The sequence below is a fragment of the Scatophagus argus genome, chromosome 4 (assembly GCF_020382885.2).
Source record: "Scatophagus argus isolate fScaArg1 chromosome 4, fScaArg1.pri, whole genome shotgun sequence".
NCBI classification, from domain to species: domain Eukaryota; kingdom Metazoa; phylum Chordata; class Actinopteri; family Scatophagidae; genus Scatophagus; species Scatophagus argus.
This window is the reverse complement of record NC_058496.1, coordinates 11,636,374-11,661,393: the sequence shown is the minus strand read 5'-3', so window position 1 is coordinate 11,661,393 and position 25,020 is coordinate 11,636,374. Positions and strand designations below refer to the sequence as shown.

The following is a 25,020-nucleotide window of genomic DNA, read 5'->3' as shown; positions in this document are numbered from 1 at the left end:
AGTTTACTATACCTGGCAGAGCAACTGCAGGCCAAATACATCTAGCTGTTTCTTTCTAGAAGTGGTACACATATAAGACAAGTAAGGCTTGTTTAGCAACTGCCAATCAATCCGGGAATACTACGACTGCATAAACTGAAATCCTCTAACTGTGGACAAAGCCTCATAGGTCAACCCTTACAGACACAGGCCATGTGCCTGTGAAAATAGTGTCAAATATTTTATCACATGTCAGGGAGGCAACATTACTTTCAGCACTTCTTAATCTTGTATCTGCAAGTTACGCATGGACTACTTGCTTTGATTCCAAAGGCAAGAGGGAGCTAAATACATGTTTTTGACAGCTTTCCAATCTCTGGCCCTCCATAACACAACAACCACAACTGTTGCCACTACCTGCCTTGCTGATAAGCTGCACACATACTGTAGCAATATCCTCTGAAGGAGAGTTTGGTATGAATAGCAATACAAGAGGAAGCAGGGGTACAAGCATTCATATAAAGAGGTAAAAATGAATTGGATTCTCATTCTGGGCTTGCGGTAGGTCAGGCAGCTCAGAGCACTGAGGCCCGGACTTGATAAGACTTTCATCATCTGCCTCCCTCACTACTGCAAATGAACACCAGGCTCCCAAGTGTCCATATATGAATACAAACGGCCGGACAAAATAACACTGCATCTGGTTATTGGATGTAAATTCACTTCCATTTCCACGCACTTTTTCTGTGTGACACTAACACGACAATGGGGACAACAGGGAGGTGGCTGTGACGCGACTCAACTCAACTTCTGCATCGCTTGTCTCTTTTCTGTAGCAATGTAATGTCCTGACAAATGCAAGTCTTACCATTGCTGTTCCAGAGTGTCTACCGGACTCTGTGTTGCAACCAGTCTCCTTTTCACAAGTGAACTATAGTAAATAAACTGTAATAAAAATTTAAATCCTACACTGGTATGCTGGATTTTTAAATTCCCTTCAAAATATGCACTCAATATCCAAAACGGTAAACAGGATGGAAAAAAAGTGTATAATATAAAGCAAACCATTACAATACCACTTTCATAATGAACAACTTACAGGTAAATAAGCATCAATAAAATGTAAGACACACTCAAAATAAGTCTAAATCAGAACAGGCTGCTTTGCCAGATCAATACTATAAAAGCAATTACATTTTCACAAAGACAAGACAAGTGAGGACACAACCACCTCCTCCACATCCATCCACACACAAACACCATCTTGTGCTATAATCAAACAGTCACAAAACCAGCTGCTGAAGCACTGATTAAACTTTAGTCAGTACATCCTTCATAGCCCTTGGCTGCACAATCCGCTTCGGCTATCAACATTAACACAAAAAAAGCCTCACATCTGACTGTGATAACGTCCTCTGATGTGTCTATAATGGTTGTTGGGGACACTGCTATAATTTGGTCATCTCCCAACCCAATTGCTTTGCAGTATGTGATGGGGTTGACAATGTTAGCTAAGAAAGGAAGGAAAGTGACAGCCAAAAAAAGCAATGCCAAAATCTGTGCCAGTGTTTGATGGGGACATTCAAGCCAGCCAGCTACAAAGAGTTCAAGCCGAGTACAGCGTGAAGGTATGCGTTTTAACAGCTATAAAATATATATACACATTAATTGCATTCCATTAATACATTAGAAAATAGAAATCTGATAAATGTAATCTGAAACCTGAAGAAAACTTGCACAGGATACCCTTGAGAGTGAAGTCAAAATATATTTTATTTCAGAATGCCAATGACAGCTAGGTTATTAAAGCTAAATTCCTTAAAGCTTTTAGGAGTAAACAAGTACTCCTGCAGCTCTATGGAGACAGCTTACTTTGCCAGGGTTTACTGTGCACAAAAGACTTGCAGCAAAAACATAAAAACACAACGTGGCCAACAGGAGCCTCAGCTACAGCTGCAAGACAAGAGGCCAACTCCCTTAGGTGGTAAGTGACAAAGCCTTTGGAAAGTTATGGACAAGTAATCAAGATTGTGAGAAAAACTCAGCAGGGGATTCAATGAAGTGCCAAAAATAAACTATATATGCTGTCACCTCACACATATAGTGTGAGGTGACAGCAATGATTAGAAACCTCAAAGCACCTTGATGAGAAAAAATCTGAAATCTCACTTTAGTTGATTCAATATCAGCTTGCGGCAAAACTGGTAAAAAAAAATATATATATATATATCAAGATTTACACCGAAAAAAGTATACAATGGATTATTATGAGATGAAATTAAATATTAAACCTTTCTTCCGTGTCAAATATGGTATGTTCAACCAGTTATAACTCACAGTCAGAAGCCTGTGATGAAAAGGTTGTCCTCTGATGGGGAAGTCCAGATGGATCAATGAATGCAACATTAACTGGGCAGGTCACTGTGGGACCCCATTCTGAGGACTGATAGTGATTTCTTCCCACAGCGTTCACAGCAAAAGATGAGGCTGAAAGTTCTCTCAATACTGTATCATTGATCTTTGTGGAATGGTCAGACATCTCTCTGGCTGTGCCATCCAGTAACTGAACAGATAGGATTTTCATTAAGCAATGGTTTGCACATCCTAATTTTGTTCTCTTATTACTTTAAAGTCACTTTAGCAAGACGATGTTGCAACTGATTATTCTCATTTATCTTACAATGTAGAGAGGAAGATTATTTGTATGGAAATGATTGGTCAAAAATTAATCAACTGTTTTGATAATCGGTCAACATTTAAATCAAGCATTTAGGGGTTCCAGGTTCTTAAATGTGCAGATTTATTCATTTTGTTATATTTTACATCTTTGTGAACTGGTTATCTTTTTTTTTTTTTCTATTTGGGCTGTTGGTCGGACAAAACAAGCTATTTGAAGGTATCATGGCAGATTTCTTGAAATTATGAAGGATGTAACCATTTTTATGAAACTTTATGGACAACACAACAAAAACTGTATAACTATATTCGAATCTCCTGTGTTTATAAGAATATTTTAGCAGGTTTAGTAAGAAACTCCTAATGTTTTCTGATATTTATTTTCCCATTGTTGTGTTAATTTGGGTCTGCTGCGCTTTGCTTTTAAAGCAAATTCAACATTGCCTCAATCTGTTTCAGACTGTGGCCCTCTAGCAGCTCATTAACCATTAGGCCTTCCTCTCCCTGGAAGACTCGTACTGTGAAAAAGTAAGAAAAGTTGAGTTTCTTAACAATGAAGAAAAACAGCAAAGAAATACAAAATGGCATTTAAATGAATGGATACTTTAGCTCTACACCTGCTCACATTAGTCGGTGTAATGCCAACAAGGACAAATTTGCCTTCTTCCTCCCCATCACCGTGAGTCAGTGCGCCACACTCAGCTGAAATGTGTCCGAGTTCAGAGCATGGTGGCTGTGATACAGAGCACAGTGCTAGTCTAACAATTTAGGCAAGGCAAGGCTCTTGACATTCTAATTAGGGAATTTGCTGCTCCCGTTTAGCAGTGATGGAGCGGGGCTCTTTATCAGGCAGACCAGGCCACGCACCTGGCAAGCTGCGACACCATACAGAGCCAGACTCTTTCAATGGCCCACATCCCTCCGCTGCTCTACGCGGACTAAATGAATGAACCACCGAATGTTCTGGTGGAAATCAGCCAAAGATGATGACTGACCAGAGTCTGACGAAACAGACAACAGCCAAGTTAAGTGACTCTGTAAAATTATTCTTAATTTATGTGAAGAAATGTTTAAGTGTTGACAGTGAAACGTATCTCCACCTATTTTTGTGTTTACAGTGTTAAAAGGACACCGTGCTGATTTGTTCTTACCTGAGACCATACCTCAGAGTTTTCATCTTTCATCACAGCAGCTTTGGATTCTTCCCTCTAACGCTTGCACTGACAACCATAACATTCAGTGCAATTAATGTGCATTGAATGTGTACATAAAGCCTTAAGAAAAAGGTGCTTTTCAAAAACAACTTGAGAGACAAAACCAGGCAGAAGGAGCAGGGAGTACTAAGTGCTGAGAAGTGGATGCAATGCTAAAAGGGACAACTGGTCTAAACAAGTGGAAGATAGAGAAGCTATTAATGACAATAAAAACAAACGTACTAGAGTTTATTAAGTATGAGAATAAGGGCTTGGGTTCATTCTATGTCAGATCTCAGATTGGTCGTGATACAACCAAAACAGATTCCGTGTTTGAGTTATCTTCTCATATGCTGTTTGCATGGCCAATAGGGGAAAAAAACAGATGAAAACAAAATGTAACGTTTACTATCTGCAATGTGATAAAAACGATAACAACCACGAAACAGAACCAAAAAATGCTCCCTCAGTTCTCTCATACAACTCGTATGGCGGAAGTAGTTGATGATGTGCCGACTAAGACTGCAGATTACATAACATTAAGGAGCTTAATAGATTTTAGGCACAGAAGCAAATTAAAATAAGCGAAAGTGACAAGATTTAAGGTTGACATGATATTGACAAACAGTATTACACTAAGTAAGCATGACGGAAGTACAGCATCAGAGCATGCGCAACATGTTCAAGTACTGGAAGGTGTTGCTGTGAATAGTGCTTAATAGGGGTTCATGAACATACAAAATCATACTTGTATAAAAAAGTAAAACGAGGGAGAATGGGACAAAATATCTCCGCCATGCATTTACCTGTCATTTTGTGCTTTTCTGCTTTACTAATGGAATGCTCTTAGCCTGTACCTTCAGACGCGTGAAAGCTTTTTCCTTTTCTTTACTTTAATGTGTCTTTCACAGCCAAAGAAAACAGAACTCATCTCCACTGAACCAGATATTGAAAGGGGAGAGGAATGTGACAAGTCTCTATAGTAAACACAGAAAATGATAATAATAGTAGGCAAAATGAGGTCACAAAATGAGCCTGTTTCCATGATGTTATGTAGACCACGATGGATGTGGGCACAACAGGAAATCATCCACACAGACAGCAATATTCTGTCTCTGTTCCCAGGTTTGATGAGAAATACTGTGTGACAGTCATACCACATTTGGCTGCTGTTTGATCACTGAGAGAAAACACAGGTTACATACGTCAACATATTTCAAGTACCAGTTAAGTTCATTATCAATTAATCTATTGGTTATTTTCTCAGTAACTCATTTGTTTTGTCATGACACAGACATCACGTCTTGTCTTGTATAGTCAAAAGCCCAAAGACATCCAGTTTACTATAATGTAAGACAAAGACAAGGTAAGTGCCCCCTGTTTGAGAAGTTGGTATAAATGATTTCATTTCTTCTTGCAAGATTACTTTCACAACTAATAAATTATCTAATAGCTGCCATTTAATTTCTGAACAATTGTTCCTGCATCTGTGTTTTGTATCAGACGTGTGAGATAAATGGTGCAGGCAAATCTTCAGCTGAAGTCATATTTTCTATATATTCTTCCATCCAGGATTCTGTGCTTTCACCCCCATCTGTCAACCACTAACCCTAGATGATCTTCTCCATCCACGCGTTGCCATCTTTAATTTCCCTCAATCCAACTGTTCATTTTCCCGGTTCTTCAGTCTTAAGCCCTTGTTCCAATTTTACATTCCCTCTCTACTTCCTTTGATTTACCATTAAAACAGCCATTGACAGCAGTAATATGGTAACAGCTGATCACCGAGCACTAATTATATGACAGATCTTCAATCATGTTGAAGCAATGAGGTGCGACAGTCTCTCAGTTCTGCTGTCAGACGAGTCTATACGAGTTATTCACGTTAAACGTTAACTCTTTTATTTTTAGTCGTCCTAGGTTCAGCTAAAATTTTATAAAAATACCACAGTACTTTTTGCCAGAACAGGGTTTCAGTGCGTCTTTTTGCAAAGGTTTCTTGGCTGCAGCTTGTTTTTGTCACCTTCCAGCCCCCCTCTGTGTAATAGTCTGTGACTGGTCTAAAACTTAACATGACTGGATGCGCCGCTTTGTAAAAGCTTGTTTGACTTGGTTTACCTTTTCGGCTCAGCACAACTAAAAAGAGCCTCTATCATCTTTCCATCCAACCACGTTCAAGGTCCTCAGAGCACATCTTATATACAACATAATGATATACATCAGATATATAATACACAAAATATGTTATGCTACTTCTTTATTAATTTTCCTGTTGTCACTTTTTAAAATCATCCATTTTCATCCACCACCTCCGTTGTTACATTTCAGCAGTCTATCCCCTTCTGCTTCATCCTCTTTAAATCCTTGCTCCTCCATTTCATTGACCTACAACCATCTTCCTGAATCCTTTGCTCTTTTGTGTCTCATAAATTCCCTACGTACACTATATGTGATCAAATGCTCCAGCAGGCCAATCAGGCTACATGAGTGTTCATATTAGTCTGACTCACTCATTATGTGTAGAAGCACCAAATGAATACTGTTCCCCATCACAGTGAAGGCCACACACATTCACACCTCTATACACTTCGGCAAGTGTCCCAATGCTCCAGGCCTGTGATAAATCATCCAGCCAGCTTCATTCAATCTGCCACCACTCACAGCTGCCTGCAGACACGGAGCAGTGGCCCTGATGCCTTGAGGCTACTGCAAAGCCACAACTGTGATCTTTACAAGCTACAGTTAGAAGTGACAAAAACATTCTTTCCTCACTTCTCTGCACATTATTTGATCATACAGTGCTGGTTTGCTATTTCAAATTGTGTGTTTTTCCCATCACACAGACGGTTTTCATATGAAATATTTTCTGTGTCTCTTAACAACCTTCTGTGTCTTCTAAAGCTCCCAGACACTCAAAAACATGTCATTATTACACAGGACATAAATTCATTACATTTATTCATCCATTCTCAGCCTTTTATAACTGACCTGAATTGTTCTAACTTTGTTTTGTGTCGTTTTAACTTCTCTGTACAGCACCTTGAATGTATCCCAGTGCATGGAACATGCTTTTTTTTAAATAAAAATGTGTTTCCTTACCACTAATTCAGTTTCTATGATAATGCAAAATGCAATAAAGCACACACAAGTACAAACACACGCACGCGCACACACACAGCCAGAGAGACCATCAAAGAAATCTCATGCATGCTCACCCATTAAAGCTGACATGTTCTGGAAAATTCTGAGCAGCTCTGGAGTGATGGCTGGGCTGTTCTCCAAAGTCACTAACCTGCATGATGAGAGGGAGGGAGGAGAGCAGGAAGAAGGGAAAGTGAAGAAAAAAAAAGAGGAAGACAGAATCAAGAAGGGAGTGGGGGGAATCATGAGAAAGGAGTACAGAGGACATAGATTAGAGGTGGCAAAAGTAAATGGGAGCAGAAATACAGCAAGAAAAATTGTAGAGACAGACACAAAAAAATGGCAAAGTGGGTGTAAAAGGGAAAAAGGATACGTTACATAAATCTGTTCATCTACTGTACATGAAAATATGACAACATGAATCCTCCAGACCTCCTCCTCCTCATCTTTACTCACATGGCAGTGTATTGTTCAAGTAATTTATTCATTAAGATTTACTGACATGCTCGAAGCTATTTTAGGTGTGTGTATGTAAACTGGCAACCTTTCTGAAGTGGTAGATTCAATGCTTAAAGGAAACTCTCAGTAACCAAAACCCCCAGGGCAAATGTAGGTGGAGAATGAGACATAAATGATGGATTGATGCATGCTCTACAAACAAACAGAAAAAAAGTGGGAAAGTCAAATAGTGAAAGGAAAACCAGCTGATAAAAGATAAAAGCAAAAGAAAATAACAGACTTTGCAAACAACACAAACAAATATTTAGGATGTGGTTGATTCTCAGGCAGGATGAAAGACAGCAGAGAGACACTGGACTGTGGCTTTGTGCTTCAAGCTTATATCCTGAACACTGAGGCTCTCCACATACAGAAGGAGATTAAGGAGGGAGGGAGGGGAAAAAAAGCAAAGATATGATGGAAAAGGAACAAAAGGTAACCTGAAAAATTCTTTTCTGTGGAATCAAACCTTTTGTGAATGTAAAGCATTTGCAAAAACAAGTGCACTGTTAGGCAGCAGATTTTTGAGAAAGTGGCCTGTGTCCAAAATAACAACATAAAAGGAAAGATTAAGCCACGTAATTTATCAACCGCTTCAATGCTCACCTAGTGGTTGTCTTTGAAAAAGCAAATAAAAACAAGATGTCACAGTGTCCCTGTTCACCACTACTACTGCAAAGTGTTTGCATTTGGTTTTCAATAAGTCAGTAAATGAGGCTGATGACTAATATGACTATAAAGGACCCATGAGTGATTTCAGTAACAGAAAAAAAAGGAAGACAGAGACATAAAGACAGCTATGGTCGTTGTATGGATGTGTAGGTGCGTATGTGAGTGTGAGCTGAAGTGAGAGGGACGAAATGAGATCACCAAGCGCTTCATAAGCTTCATAAGCACCTGCCTCGGGGAGTTTGGGTTGGTTTTTTTTTTTTCATAACTTACAAATGTGTAGCTTATATGCATAAGAAATGTGAATGCTTATACCAAAGCTCCAGTCCATCCTCCAGCAAATACACATGTGGCGGCTGGGAAACGTCTGTGCTCAGCTGGATTACAGGAAGAAGGAAAGGGTAAAGATTCTTACTCTCTGCCCCCAGGCCCTGTGAGAACAGAAGATACAGAAAGTCAACAATAAATTGGAAAAGTCTGACAGAGAAAGCAGACAGGAGAGGTTTTAAGGACAGTACTTGATGACAGACTCATAGAAAACTTCAATATACTACTGTTCTGACTTATCTCCTTCCCATCAATTCACACTTTTGTCCCCATGCTCACTTGCCCACGCTGCCCCACTTTCACTAATAAGGAGGTGTTATCAACAGCGGCTTTTTGTACTCAAATGACTTATATTTGGCTGCAAAATGCAAGAGATGTTTAAAGATTTATAAAAGAAGTTACTTTTATGGCTTTTTTTCCCCACAGCATGGACCCTTCTACTTCAACAGGCTGAGAAAACTGCAGACTCTGACTCACTGTCCACGTAGTGATCATACACATTTCAATCAAGTGACATATGGTTGAGTAGGACATGATGGAACTCTTGTTTAGGAGGAATTGCTCTTCAAAGGGTAAAGCACGAACCCATTTGTTATACGTCAACATGCATTGGACATGAGTGTGTGTATGCTGTAAGAGGAAGAAGTGTAAAACGAGCAGCTGCGCAGTGTATCATCTTGAAACATTTCAGCTGCATTCGTCTGGTTGCATTGAGAGTGACCATTTGTAATTCTGATTCTGCATTATTTTGAAATTGTTGAACAGAACACAATTCTCTCTTATTGCCCATACTGTTGCTCCATCTCTGATGTGTGCCAGTGAGTTCCAGCTCTGTTGGTGAATTTAGTTTGCAATGAGGTTGTATTATTCTTTATTGTTATTATTATTATCTTTATTATATTATATGTCTGTAATATTTACATAATATGGACAGACCATATGGTAATATGAAGTATACTTTTTGTAATTAATTTGAAAATGACTTTAGAACTCTAGATCAACCACACTTTTATCCCTTTTTTAAAGTCAGCATTATACTGCGTATGTTAAAATCAAAATTAGTATGTGGTTACACGACTTGCAACTCCAAACCCCTTCAGCTATGTACCTTCAGTGCCTCCCACGGTTTGCCAGATGTGTACTTGTGTTACTTTCTCAGACGCAGTGCGTCTCCATCACCGAACATTTCATTTCCCACAGTGAAGTAATACAGAAGCAGCAACGTGGGGGTCCAAATCTTTCTGCAGGCTGAGAGAAACAGCATCTTTGCTTTAGGGGATTAGAGCCTTTTATCTCAGGCTGTTTTATTCACTTCACTTAGTGTTAATCCCAATTGATAATCAGGCAAATGATTAAAAATAAAATATTAAATAAGTTGCCCTGCAAATGCTACCGCACCCGACACTGCTGTTTCGATCTGTGGCTTAAACCTTGCGTAATTATGTCAGCAAGAGAATCTAAAGTGAGCATAAGTTGGAAAGACAGAGTGTCTTCCCAGGTTGATTTATCCGGTGAAACCATGTCTCATCAAGTTCAGGCAGGTGAAGGCAAAGTAGAAAAAAGGTCTGACCCAGGTCTCCATTGCAGACATTTTGGATCTCAGCCTCAGTGACATGTGGCTGGGCAAGTATAGGCACACTTATTGCCAGATCCACTGAAAAGCACCACCTGTCAACTCCAGAACACAGTAATTTGACTCAATGAAAGATAAATGTAAGAAACTTTAAATGAGGAAAAATGTAAAAAATTATCAACACTTTGTTGTTTTACAGCCAGTAGCTGAATGACATTTCTTTTTAAGTGGTTGATATTTATTGGAGTTTATTTGTGACACAAAGACGTGAAGTGGTTTGGATGTCAAGTGTGAAACACACACACACTAAAGCACACGAGAAAAACAGCAGTTGTAATGTTCATTGCCAGTAGGTGGCGAGGGTATTACAAGTAGGGAGCCATTGCTTTTTTTGCAGAGGTAACGTTTGCTAGGCTATACCTGCAGTTCTAAAGTCCTGCTGCTGCATTCCTGAAGAAGATACAATTTGGCATGTGTACAACTCATCCAAGCAACTTCCCTTCTGTGCAGTTTACAACCTGTTACACGCATGTGAATTTGTGGGGTAATTAAATCCCAGTTAAACATGACACTTCAGAACACAAATACACTTCAATGTTTCACATTTTCATCTTAACCTACACACACCATACCTGGACCAGGTGGATGAGTGTAGTGAGTATGGCACATCGGAGCATGTTGTGCTCCTCAGACTGCTTCCAGAGCAGGGGCAGGTACTGGACCAGGCAGCCCACGTATGGCCGGATCTGAAGCAGGAAAAAAAAATGACAACTGACATGCAAAGCAAATAACACTGAATTTCAGCCTGCATTATCCACAGCAGCCAATATGTTTAAATACTATCAAACTTGCGTCAGTCTACTGTGGATAATGCAGAGCATAAATGGCTTATTTCGGCATCAGTGAAAGGGAAGATGGTGTTCTCTAAGTTGTTCCCGTCTCTCTGTATGTCTCTCCAGATACTCTTCATTTGGCATTGAGAGGGCATTAACATTGAATATACAGGATAAAAGAAACATGTGCAAGTACACAATTAGTAGCAACGCTTCCCCTCAGATCCTTGTGTTTGATTTTTTCCAGCAGCACATTCAGAGCCAAATCCCAAATCCCTCTTCACCTCTGTCAACCCCAATAAGCTGTTTCAAAACATGCTTCAATGGAACAGCTATGTGATGAAAATATGAGACAGGTAGTTGAAAGTACAGAATATAAAGTATGAGAGTGACAGTAAAAATCAGAACTCCCCTGAGGTGATCCATCGACAGTCTGCTTATCGAAACCAATTTGGCCAATGCGTGATTTGAATGAGTGTAAATACACAGCAGCAGCAACAATCAGAGCTGCATTATTGTGTAGTTTGACTTACAAGCCTGTTATATTATACTTGATGTGGATGGTTTGTCTGTGGAAAAGCAAATTAAAACAAGATGTCACGGTGCACCCATTTACCATAGTGTCTGTATTTGGTTCCCATATAAGTATCAGTAAATAAGGCTGATGACTATGACAACAAAAGGACTCAAAAGTGATTTGAGTGACAGGGAAAAGGGGAAAAGATAACGACAAACACAGCTGTAGTCAAAGTATGGATGTGTAGGTGCAAACGTTAGTGCTCTGAAGTGCAGGGGAGGAAATGAGATCACCAAGGGCTTCATAATTGACTGCCTTGGGGAGTTTTTCCTCTCTTACTTATAATAAATGTGTAGTGTATATGCACGTGAACAAGTCAGTAGGTGACATGACCCCCTTCTGAGGAGCCAGCTGACCAAAGTGTGGAGAATATAAAAATGAATTTTCATAGAAAAACGTGACACACGTGCGTACAGCTATCCCAACTTCAAAACAGCTTTTTCAAAATACATATATTTGATAAAAAAAGGGCTTTATATATTATTAATCTCTGTATCCTGACTTATGTATTACCTAACTGTCTTTACTTTACTTTTTTTTTTTTTTTATTTAAACAGTATGAAAATTTGAATGGTCAGACACCAGATGGATGCCATCACTCTCAGTCCTGTGTGAAATTGGAAAATGTGATGGCACACTGTGTAATTTAGGTGCAGTTGCTGTGCAGCCAGCCAACTCTAAGACATCCGTTAAATTGTAGACCTCAAAAAGTTTTCTGCCATTTTCGTGTGCTGACTTGTGCTCACCCTTAGGATTCCCTATAGCGGCTATGTGACTGGGCTGTAGACACCACACTGGGATTTTTTTGCTCGATTACACCTTTATCAAAAAAAAAAGCTGGCTAGCAGTAGAAAAAACAGCATAACGTACAGGCCTGAGGATAAAGATAAAAAATGAGAAACCCCTGCACCCTCCTCCACCAAAAAAAAAAGAAAAACAGTCTGGGATGACTGATAAAAGAAGAAAGAACTTAAATCTCATCACATCTGTCATCATGTTCATTTCAACTCAAGCTAAACTTGTGGTTGGATTGTCTAGTTTACTCAGCTGCTGCCACTCTGAAAGGGGTTGGAATATTAATGGGACTTCCACTAAGTGTAGATGTTTAGCCAGGGCCTGGGTCTGACTGGAGCAGACTTAACCAGACTGACAGTTCACAGGGATGAAAGCCATCTCTGTGATAGATTTAAGTCAAGGGATCATTTAAGTGAAAAAAGTGCTTAACACAGATCTGAAAAGAGCCTGAGGGGGTTGAGAAGAAGGTCAATTTTTTAAGAGTTCACAGTTAAGTGGATTAGAACGACTTATTGGATGCTCAGGAAAAAAATAAATAAATAAATAAAATCCATATGGCCACAAAAGTACTGCACTGACAGAGGGGAGACTGTGCCATCATGGTAAATGAGAAAAGACATGAGAACAAGGGCTGCCTTAGGTCTTGTGGTTTACAAAAAACTCAAGAACTGGACTCGCAGTCACTTCTGTCAGTGCCAATATGTCAAAATGTAAAAACAAAATCTATCTCTCCTTGGGGACAGATGGTTGTTTTACCTAGAGCAGGGTGACAGGTGTTTTCTATATCTGTATAATGTTTTTTAACGGCTTTTTGACATGTCCCCTGCAGAATTCGAGTTAATGACTAAAATTTGTGCAGCAATACAGACGTAGTTTGACTCCACTTCACTTTATATATTGTAGAAAAAGCAACATGTGACCTACATTTCTAAGCACTTCTTTGTTTGATGTCTCAAATCTCACCTGGATGTTGACTCTCTCAATGACACAGGAGATGACATGGAGGACCTGCATTTTGGTGTCGCATTCGGTCACCTGCTGCAACAACTGGAAGAGCAGCCCGAATATAGACTCGAGGTACTAAACAAACAGAGGAGAATTTAAGAGTCAGAACAGGTGGGTAATGTACAAGTGAAAATCATTTATTCATTTTTATTTTATACATCAGTGAATTAAAAGCGTATGCATGAATTTCAGCATTAGTGCTACATGTACTCACTGGGAGGAACTGCTCTGTCCGGAACTCAAAGTCATCAACAGGTGGTTATGAGTTAAGGAGGAAATCAACTGTGCATAGAACAGGTACACATAGTGAAGCTTAGGATATATACTTATCCTATAGACAGACAGACAGATAAGTATAGGATATTGAGCTTCAGGGTTGTAGCTGTCTCAATCCGCACCTATAGGGGAACAAAGATAAACAGAGTTTACTGTAGACATTAGGGATCATGATTTTACCCGAGTGCATATGAATCATTAGCAAATCAAAGCTGCACAGAGAAGACATGCTGACTTCATAAGGAACTAAGTGAAAAGAAAAGAGAGAGCAAAAGAAACATGGAAACAGATGAACATGAGCAGAAGAAGAATGCCACAGCTGCACGTGCAGCAATACGACCAAACACAAAAACTGTAATTACATGAACACTCAGCACAAGTGTGCACCTGGAGCAAATCAGCTAAATACAAGCTGTCTATTGTTATAAAAAGAAGCATTCCCTTCACTCTTAGAGACTAAAGCAGTGTAATCTAGCAGTGTCAGAGTGATGGAGGTGGAAATACCCACCAGGGAGAAAGTGATCAGATAGAGGAGATTAAAGAAGGTAAACGAGTGAAGAGAAAGACGAGGGACTGAGAACTCAATTACAGCCGATCCTTGCTCTCACCAATTTCACAACACATCTGAAGTACAAAAGGCATGAGTCTCTACGGGAGGACAACTGAGGGTGGGTGGGTTGGTTGAGTGCATGTGTGTGTGCGTGTGTGTGTGTGAGAGAAGAGTTGCAAACAAATGTCTACAGTACTCAATCTAAGAAAGGTCTTTTTCAAGCTTTTTCATGTAATTTTAGTCCAAATAGTTTATCGGTATTATAGTGGTCAAAAGAATTTGTGATAACAATATTATCACAATATCAGCTGAAAGCATCCAGTCATATCCTGGTCTTTCCAATAGGTATGTTTATTCCTTGCCACAAGAGTCAGGACACAAGAAAAGAGTTTGGGAGGCTTTTTGTAACAAGTTCATTTGAATAACCCACTGCAGATTCACAATTGCTATTTTTTATTATATTTTTGCATAGCATAACCCATTCTGCTATAAATAATACTGCCTGGAAAAACAAATCATCTAAATACTTGTTTTCTTTATGTGCATATATTCACATCTATTAAACATGAGAAAGCCTAGCAGCTAGCTTATACTTATGTTATTTTGAAGGAGAGCATATCTGCAAAGAAAATGTGTTTGTTAATAAATTATTTATTTTTCAGTACATAAATGTTTAATATATCCATATTTGCAGCTTAGTCTCTTGAAACACACAAGTCATCTCCATTAAAGCTGGAGCTTCACTGTTTGGACTCTACTTAACTTATTTTGCACCATGATTATATTTAGACATCAAACCAAAGCAAAAGCTCAGTAGTACCACAGTTCATTGGCTGGTGCGTTTTTCCAAATTTTAAAGTGACTTATTTAAATAAGTGGCAAGTTTTCAATAAACTTTCCACAAAAAAAAAAGAAAAAAAAAATACAAATTACCACATCTTTAGCACAGACCTGTCATCGCTGCAGCAAAGTTACTGATATCAGATTTAAACTCAATGATGACATTTGTACTTTTTTTGGGTAGTTATGAATAGTTTGTGTTTATGAAGCACTGAAAAGCAAACAACCTCCAAGGCTGCCATGATAATATTCATCTAAAATAAGCAATACAGTTATAATCATGATTATTTTTGTCATGAGTGTATGAAATCAATATTTAACATGCGCAACAACAGCACTGATTTCCCTTATGATGGCTCAATATACAACATAACAAACAGACAAGTAAAACAGCATCTTCGTTTCCATGGAATCAAGCATCCATTACATGGATGAAATTAGTTGCATAATCCACCTCGAATGATGATTTAATCTGTGTAACCTTTATATTAACAGGGTGTTGCTTAAGTAATGTCTCAGACAAAGTTTTATCTTCTCTCCAAAAAGAAGAGAATAAAAGAAAATTTCCAATTCATTCAGAAAGACGTGGAAGGATATTTCACTGCCATTATGAACCTACATAGGTTTAAACTGACAAAACGGCTCCGTTCACAAGAATTTTAATCATATCAACATGAAGAGAAGCAAAAACACTGAAACAAGATGTGGAATTACTTGAAGCAAATATTCAAGATGAACTTGGATTTAGAGTTCAAATGATCCATCCCGTGTCTGCAAGATTATAAAATACAGATTCACATTCTAGTAATGCTGCATTCACTACATTAACAAAGGCAGCATGTTATTAAATGAGGTCCATCATGTACCATCAGCACGGGCCCTCAAACAGTAATGAAAGAAATTATATTTCAATCCCATAGTAAAGTGTAGAATAGATTACTTGACATAGTACTCAGATGGGTCACATCAAAGGTGCAACACATAATGCTACAGTGATTCAGCCATCAATATTTAGTTTCAAACTGTCTTAAAAAAACCGCAGTGGAATAAATAAATGCCAGGTTTTACCTCAACCCGAAATAAACTTTAATACAAACGGCATCTGCTAAAACAGACCAGGAGTGGCTCAAAAAATTCATAATGGCTTCAGACGCCACCAGTCAGGAAATAAACAAGTATTATCTGTAAATTAGTATTTGAGCAGATAAACAATAATTTGCAAAAATTCTACAGCCAGCTTATCTCATATCACTGGAATGGGAGAGCTTTCTTATCATAGGCTTTTTGGAAGAGAAAAGATTAATGATTTCTTTTTTCGATTTACTTGTCACTATCAGATAATTTATTATCTATTATTACACTGACTGTAAAAGTTACTCTAACAATGAGGAGAAATAGCCTGATGTAGTATGAGTATCTGAGACAAATTCCGATTCCAATTTCATGTTTCCACATCCTCTTCTTGATTACAGGATGTGATCTTCAATTCCAGTATTAACTTGCGGTCCAAAACTGATGTCTGTTACGATACTGCATTTACTGTACAGTAACGAAAAACATGATTGAGTGGGCTTATAATCATGAGGTACAAATCCATATTTAACATGACTAAAAGCCTCCCAGCAGTCGAGGAAAAGTGAGCGGAAATGGGGACAAACTGTTGACTGAAACATCACAGCTTGACATAATCAAAGCTGGCTTAAGAGCAAATTCTAGAAAATGTTATTACCTCCCACTGGGAATGCAAATGGCCTGAAGTCAGAAGGAGTTAAACTTGCCACCAAGATTATTTTTAGCCTTCACTCAAGAGTCTGTGAGTAAGTATCATAGAATAATGCAGCTGTAGAGGCGAATGTACTAGAGGAAATGAGGATTCAGTTCATAAATGCTACTGATAGATGCCAATGTTACTGTTGATATGTGTTTGCAACACATGCAAAGCTCCCACAGAGTGTAAAAGTACCACAAAAATCTGTCTATTGGAGATATCTGCATTCTTCAAAGGAACCACAAATATAGATATATTAGCATCTAACTGCTCAACTAAAATAAGTAAAATCAGTCTCCATAAATCATCAAATAAAATCTAAAATTAAACCATTTCTGTCATCCACTTTTGTAACCACCCTGCAAAGGAGCAGGATGGCTACAAAAACAAGAATAAACAAAACAAAACACTTGCAGCAATAGCATTAGGAATTTGTGTTCTCTCTTCCACTCAACTAGTTTTAAACAGCTTTTGACATTAACTGATCTCATTCAAGACACGTAAATTAAAACCAAAACCCATTTAGCCCAGATGTAGTCAAATGCCAGTTTTGGTAAAAATAAAACTCTACTCCCTCAACAGTTTTTCTGATAAGACAACATTAACGAAGAAATCATTATTTCTGCCACTTCTCTCCTCACCTGTCATGGTATTACATTTCCTAGATTTTAAAAAAAGGAACCTCAGAAGACAATAAAGCAAGCCTAAGTGGGTGAGCTGACGTATGATCATAGGAGCAAATCAATAAGTCGCTCTTGTCCATTACTACTTTAAATGAAGTACAGAGACCAAAAAAACCTGTTAGCCTCTTATCCATCTGAACAACAAGGACCACAGAATAGCAGATATTGATAACCAACTGGACTGATTGATAGAAAGTTTTAACCATTAGGCCATGCAAAGTTTATGATCAATAATTAATTCTGCCCAAGAGGCTCTAATTGTCCCAGACAATATTGATCAGGTCCGTATGATTGGTGATCTGCTCAGTGAACTAAAAGCAAGCTTGTGTGAAGAAAGACCACTGAAAATCTATGAGCCGTTATTCCCCTCATAAAACTTCAGTTCTAGATCCAGATCATAAAAACTGATTTTACATATTACAACTCTAATTGTGACTGACTGGTTTGGTAGTAGATCATATGAAACCAATGAAAAATGTATTTTTTTTTTTAATAATCACCATTTGTGGCTTCAGTAGGGAGGAAATAAAATTAAGGTGAAATGGAAAATCAAGCGATGATATAAGCCTACATTTAAATAAGCTCAATAAGAAAAATTAAGTCATATTCATTGAGCTATCGAATTTGCAATGTCGAATGTATATAACACTACATAAATCCATATGACCTGACACAGGCAGTGCTGTTAACAAACGAGGAAATGTTCTAAGTTTTATTCATGTTATGTTTAGTTGTGTTCACAGGCTTGTTTCCTCTCTCTCTGATTCTGTTGGTAATTATAACAGGTGTAACACACTATTACTTTGAGCACAATTAGATTTCTCTGGGTTTGAAAGTTACTGACAACAAAATAAATCTCAAATGCATTATTTAATGTGGAAATGCCCCTTATTATGTCTTAAAAGAAAGGACACAAGTTTACTGTATTATTAGAGCATGGTGTTTGTGTGGGCTCTGGATTACATGTATCATACACTGTTTATACTATATATTAACACGTTTTTGAAAGTTTCCCCTGACAAGATGCCAAGATGGATTATGAAGTGAGGGAGGTCATAAAACATAGGTACACCTTTGGGTTCAATCCAATGGCAAGATTATGCTGAATTGGACTGTAAATAATGCATTGAATCTTTCACATTCCTTCATATAAATTCTGCTGAAAGAAAACACATCAATCAAGCCCATGGTTCATGAGGCAAGAAGCCCAAGGATAGCGAAATGCAATTTGAATTGAGGATGACTATGGCATAATAATACCCACTTTCCACAAATAGGATCACACAGGGGTTTATTAAGGTCATGGCTGAATGAAAATGTCAATGAATAAATAAATGGTTTGGATTTTTAGTTTTGACTATTCAAGCAAATTATCTGTTCTAAAAAAGAGGGGGGGGGGGGCTCTCCAATTGTGGAGAATCAGTTGACAAATCCTTCCAACTGTGCTGGGTTTTGTGTGCAGAAAATGGCAGCATAACAGCTGAGGCCCCCTGATGTGGGCAATTAGTGGGCTAGTAGACCGGTATATATTTAGGAGCTATTTCTAGAGCAAAGCATATGTGCACCACACTGGTCCAGTAGGTGTCACCTTGGTGCTTTGCGGCACTTGCAGTATGAACTGTCACTCTGCAGTCAAGCCTTGCTGGACAGAGAAGCACAACTAACATTTGAGTACTATGGCAGGCGATTGCTGCGTTGTTATATTGGTGTAATGTTTGATTCTATGGAGATTTATGGGCACTTGTTGTTGAGTCTTGCCTGTAACAGGTTAAATGGCAAGCAGTAAATACTGCTAGACACTGCAAAGTGTTGCTATGGCAAGCATGTCAATCATAAGCCTGTCTATGCAGCCCTCATTCGCTTTAAGTGTTGGGTTAGCTGCAACAGTACACGTTTAAATTACATATTAACAAAACTTGAAATTGAAATGTCATGTTTTCCTAGTCAGTTGTTGCTTAAAGAAATGATCATCCATTACTAACGTTAACAAAGCCAATTTACCGTCTAATATGTTACTGAAGAATGTGGCTCTTACAATATACGCAGTAGATTCTGGACAATGTTTAATCTTATAAATTAATTTGCACTTGTGAGTGAGTGTTTTCTCACTTTTAGACTATTTTAAACTTTCTGCTTAAATGTCAGAGCAATCAGTCATTAGGATCGTCATGAATCTAGGATCTATCATGTAGCTGACTGTGCACTAACAGCCCAATTCAGTCATTATGAGCCCAATGTTTTCTGGGAAAGCTGACAATCCAGTCATAACTGGCAATTTACTGGGAAAAAACCAACAAACAAAAAAAAACAAATTGAAAAGCCACAGCTGCCTCACCACCAAATCAGGATCTTGCATGAGGCTCAGGATGACCTCGTACAGTAAAGGTCGAAGATCAGATTTGAACTTGACAGAGATCCACTGTCCTATTAGCCAGATGACTCGTCGGCGGATCAACTTGTACCTGGAGAGAAGAGGAGAGGAGTTAGTTATGATGGCACAGATGTGCTTTAACAAACTTCTTGTATGCATCATCAATTTAGAAAACTAAACCATTTTAACTCCACAATGTAGCTATAATACTAATACTCAAAAACAACTGGGCCAGCTATGGAAATGATGGAATCTCAGCTTGCTTACGGCTCATACTGAAGAGGTTTTATCACTAGCTTACATATGGAGGAGACTGCAGTATAATTTGTGCTATGAGGAAGAGAGACCTTATCATTGTTTCTCTATTGCGCATATCCAACTCCAAGACTAATTTAACCCATAATCTGGTTGTTCATTTTAGCGTGCATATGTATGCCTCCAGATTCCAGTTTTCACAAAGTTTTATGCATGAAAATAATAACTCAACCCAAGAGACAAAGAGCTAGGTGTAGAAAGAGTTGTGTTGTGTGCGTCTTTGTTTAGATGAATGCATGCGAGCAAAGCCTGGGAGACACAGTGACCAGTGACAGAAAAACTAATTAAAGGAAATAGCCTAGTTCAAAAATGATGTGTGAAAGAGTGATCACAAATCCACATGGGCTGAACTGTGTGTGATATGAATTAAAATGTCTGGTGTTTTGTGTCCCAAATGTGAGGCGCTGCATGTTGAAAACTGATGGTTTTTCAACAGTTGAATTGGGTGGGCAAGAAGTGTCCCTCAGCATCTGCCCTTGTTTGTATCTGAAGCAGAAAGTGTGTCTGAGGACCGCCTTGACAGAGATGAGCTGATGGCGGGATGGAGGAATGGAGAGAAGAGAGGATAAAGGATGGGGGGTGACACTCTTGTTGGCTCCTTGTCAAATATCCACAGGGAGCCAGAGACCACAGTCTGGACCAATAGCCAGAAGATACTAAACAACAGCATGACTCAGGACTTGGATATGGCAAACGACACTGCATGTGTCTGTGTGTGCATACGGGTGTGCAAGAAAAAAGGAAAAAGAGCTTGCTTGTACAAATAAGCACAAGAGCTGGTTTCTGTGTTTTGTTTTGATACGTTGTTTAATTGATTTCTCAGGTCATTTCAAATAAATGTTAGCCAAAGGAATTTCAAAAACTAAAACTGAGCCCGAGGATTAGCATAACTAACAACATTAAGCTAAATACAGTTTGGACCTGATTTCTCATCACCTTAAAAGCACAAGATGGCACTTCGATGCTCCTGAGCTAAACTGCTCAGAGGCAGTGATGCAAGGAAGGAGAATGAACTGGCATCCAATTACTTCTAAAGGCAAACAAAAGCAGCCAGACCAATCTGATTTTCTACAAGCTTTTATGGAGGCAGAAACATATGGGATGGTTCCAACATGATAGGGTAGGTACAGCAGTGCCAATGGACAATGGCCATGGGCTTATTCCCAAAGCTCTCTCTGTATTCAGGTTCCAAGCACCAGCTTGGCACCAAAATACTGGCACTCAGATAACAAGCTGGTGACATCAAGAATAAATAATCAAATTACAGATGATTATCTGTTGTCCCAACAATGCTCATATGTTTTAAATCTACAGGAAAATTATGCTTTTTCTGGTGTATTTTTCAAGACAAATTAAAAAATACTTAAGTTCTTTTTCATGCACAGTGCAGCAAACAGCCATTGGCAAATATGTTAAAGATTTCATGCTAGGTTAGAAATAAATCAATCAATAAATAAATAAAAAAAATAAATCCTGACAACTGTCACATTTTTTTTCTGATGTTAAAATCCATATGCTGATTATTACTCACTCGTGGCATCTGCTGAAGTGACTAAAAGATTAGTGTTCCCAACTCTGTATGCAATGTAAGAGTGGCACACATGTCTGTGACTGACAAATACAGATTATCTGCTTCAGCTGGGGAGACTACAGCTGGTAGTGTTTATTATTACAGTGCTGGAAAGGTAGAAGAAAAGGATGGAAAGGCAGATGGACACACAGGTCGACAGGGGCATTTGTCCATCAGTCAAAGGTTAGATATGACTCATCTGCACCAAACCCGCTCATCTTTGTGGCAAAATCAAGGAAAATCCAGGTGGACAAAATATGAACCAAAAGAAAAGCAAAATCCTAATTACCGTAGCTGATAATCGAGTTACAACCTCATTACTGTATGCCTCTACACACTGGCCAAGATATCAAAACACCAAAACTGTTTGTTTAGAATAGGATTTTTGCTTGGGATCAAAGGGCGGTACAGACCTGGTATAAAGTTTTAATGACCAGAGGGATATTTATACTACTTTCTGAACTCCTCCTCAACAGTAATTGTCAGTTTATTCAATGCTATTGACTTAATGGTGTCCACAACAGGTGAAAGATCTTGCGAGTCAAGGTGGGAGCAAATGCAAACGAGTTACAACGAAGCAAGTCTAACTAAGAGGATAACCACCAACCAAACATCTTTTATGATCACACAAACTGACTGGAAGCCCTTAAACCCAGAAGCGATCCATTTAGCTAGCCAGCTTGTATACACTAAGCAATGAAGTCTTTCATCTCATGACCCAAACATTTTACTGAATGAACATGCCAAGTATGTGAGGAGTATGAAACCAATAAAAATCTATCCATGGTGGCAAATAGTAATAAGGAAAAATTCAAGATCCCTAAAGCGCAGAATCATTTTACAGCATCTATTGGCCACGTAGAAGAGGGACTGAGTTTTCCCACTAAATTCCACACAAAAGGTCAAGACAAACAGGTAATGTCAAAATGCCAGTGTTTCTATGCTGGCAGTCTGACAGCCAAACGAACACACTCTGTATCTGTATCTCACCATTTTGTCTAGGTGACACAAAAGGCTCCCTCCGGCTATTCTGAGACATCAGTTAATACTGAGGGTGTGGGTCGCTGTGTCATGCGTTTTGTATGTGTGCATGTGTGTGTATATGTGCTCAAAGATGACTTGCTGTCATCTCTGTGCTCTAAGACATGACAACTCATCACAGGTATGACAGCTGTTTTGATTAAGGCAGAGAGAAGTGTGAGTACTGAAGTGAAGTGCCTAAGAATGTTTGTGTAATCATCATGCCAAATGTGACAGCCAACTTTACTGATGGCCCAAGGCTCAGCCACAGGTCTAAGTCACACAAAATAATTTTGCGAACAGATATGGTTATTAATATTTAGTCTGCTGCATATGAAGTGGCACCTACGGACTTATGTATGGCTCAAAGATAAATCAGTGAAACTTAAAAGAGGCATAATGACACCAATGAAGTGCAGTGGGGAAAAGATTACCAAACCCGTAAGCTAGGCTTGAACAGTTTCAAGGTCGCCATTTTTGCGAGCAAAAGTTCTTTGGTTTACATCCCTTCGCGTTAGATACGGTGCAGGAAGAGAGACACACCATGAAAAAATGGACCGTACAAAAGAGACAGGCAATATTCCGTATTGAGACAAGCTGGACCCTGTTCCAAAGGCTCGGGTACATCGAAAAAATTTGTAAAATCAGTGGAATCGATCTATATGAGCACATGCAGTGATATTTATCTGGGTTTGCACACTGTGCCTCATTTGCAGTGATATTTATCTGTTTGCACACAGTCTTTTGTCTGCTGGCACCTTATTTGCACTGTTACTGGAACTTTAACAGTGTCACTGCACTGCACAAGAGTGTTTGTAATAAACTGAAAAGACTTTAAAACAAAAAGTGTTCAGACATTATTGCTTGAGTAAATGGCTCACAGAGGACTTCTTATGGCTGAATTAAAGTAGCTGGAATATAGTTTCATATATTGCCACTGAACTACAATATTTATTAACACCATCAGGCATAGTTTTTATTAACTTTCTTTGTAAAGTGTGGGCCTGGTGTTTGTCGCCATGTGAGCAAGTAGCAGGTGAGATTTTCCTGCACCTGACATATCAATGACATGTTAAGGATGAATAGAAATAAGCAGACCAAGATCAGCAGCCATTCATTTTATTTTCAGAAAACACAAACACCAACACCAGTCTGAAAATGCCCTAAACACGCCAATATGTCTCGGGTGACTGCGTTGAAAGTGATGTTTGGTCGTCTCACGGCTACTATCCAGGCCAATCGGCATCTCCTTGTTAGCTCACAGATCCAAGGTCCTCGGCTTTGTTTGGAAATGAGAAAATTTGCACCCCATCGCCCCATCGTTTTTTTTTTACCAAAGCGATCATGTGAATGTTTGTGGCAGTTAACGACACAGCATGTTCTAACTTGTTAAAACAAAACAATACAAGAGCAGCGCCACGTATGCAGCCGGTGTAAACAAACTTTTCAGTTGTCCGTAAAGCGCACAATGCATTGCGGTTTTCCCACTCCGTCACATCACCTTTTCGAGCCCTATTAAGAACTCACAAAGTTCTGATTATTCAATACCATCAAAAAACACACAGGCTCCTCTTTCTATTAAATGATTCAGATATCCTGATGTAGTGCACACCACCAGTAGACGTCTGTCTCTATTGATGGCGCTAAGCAGAGAAAAATGCTATTTCCCCAAAAAAACAGAAAAGTAAGTTTTCAGTGGCCATCGTTTAAAAAGTAGGTTATTTTACAGAAACAAGCAAGCATGGGTTGATACTAAAAGCCACTTGACTGTAAACTGCATCATCACCTCTTTTAGCTTCTCTCTACTTCTTGCAAAGGCTGTAAGGTGAGTACCATCAGACACAGAATGATGCACGTTTGCAGTGCATGCTGGTTCACAATTTATTTACATGCTGCAATACATCGCTTATGGCCCAAAAAAAAAGCTTAAAATCTTAGTTGATATCATGTATCTGCAACTCTGATTCCGTATTATTTAAAAGTTTTATTGAAACCGTGAACAGAGTATCGTGCAATGCTTTTGTCATTTGTTGAAAAAGCATAGCTACAAGAGAAAACTGAATTTACCACCTGTAGCAATAGTGCCTGATTGTTGCTGGGGAGAAGTGAGCTCTTGCAACACAGAAAAAAAAAATCACAAAATGTCCCAGGAATTGATTGAAAACCAGGATTTATGAGCATAATCAGGATCAATGAAATCTAAATGATACTGTACCCCAGGGAAACACTATGGTAATTGACATAGACAAATTGGAGGCTGAGAGGTAGGAGAAATTCCTGCAGGTGTGGGAGCAGGTGGGTGTAGACTTGATCTTGTACAACCCCAGAGACTGTCAAGGACAAAATCAATTTATCTTCTCT

At 38.8% G+C, this 25,020-nt stretch overlaps 1 protein-coding gene across 1 annotated transcript in view; it reads right to left on the bottom strand.

Moving 5' to 3' along the window:
- ipo11 (importin 11) overlaps positions 1 to 25,020 on the bottom strand; it is a 106,226-nt gene that overhangs the window by 40,757 nt on the left and 40,449 nt on the right. Inside the window, exons 16-22 of the mRNA XM_046387719.1 lie at positions 19,719 to 19,845; positions 13,631 to 13,664; positions 13,481 to 13,521; positions 13,225 to 13,341; positions 10,689 to 10,802; positions 8,472 to 8,587; positions 7,064 to 7,140 (exon numbers count right to left, since the gene is read on the bottom strand). Coding sequence (XP_046243675.1) covers positions 7,064 to 7,140; positions 8,472 to 8,587; positions 10,689 to 10,802; positions 13,225 to 13,341; positions 13,481 to 13,521; positions 13,631 to 13,664; positions 19,719 to 19,845 — 626 coding nt within the window. The remainder of the gene's footprint in view (positions 1 to 7,063; positions 7,141 to 8,471; positions 8,588 to 10,688; positions 10,803 to 13,224; positions 13,342 to 13,480; positions 13,522 to 13,630; positions 13,665 to 19,718; positions 19,846 to 25,020) is intronic.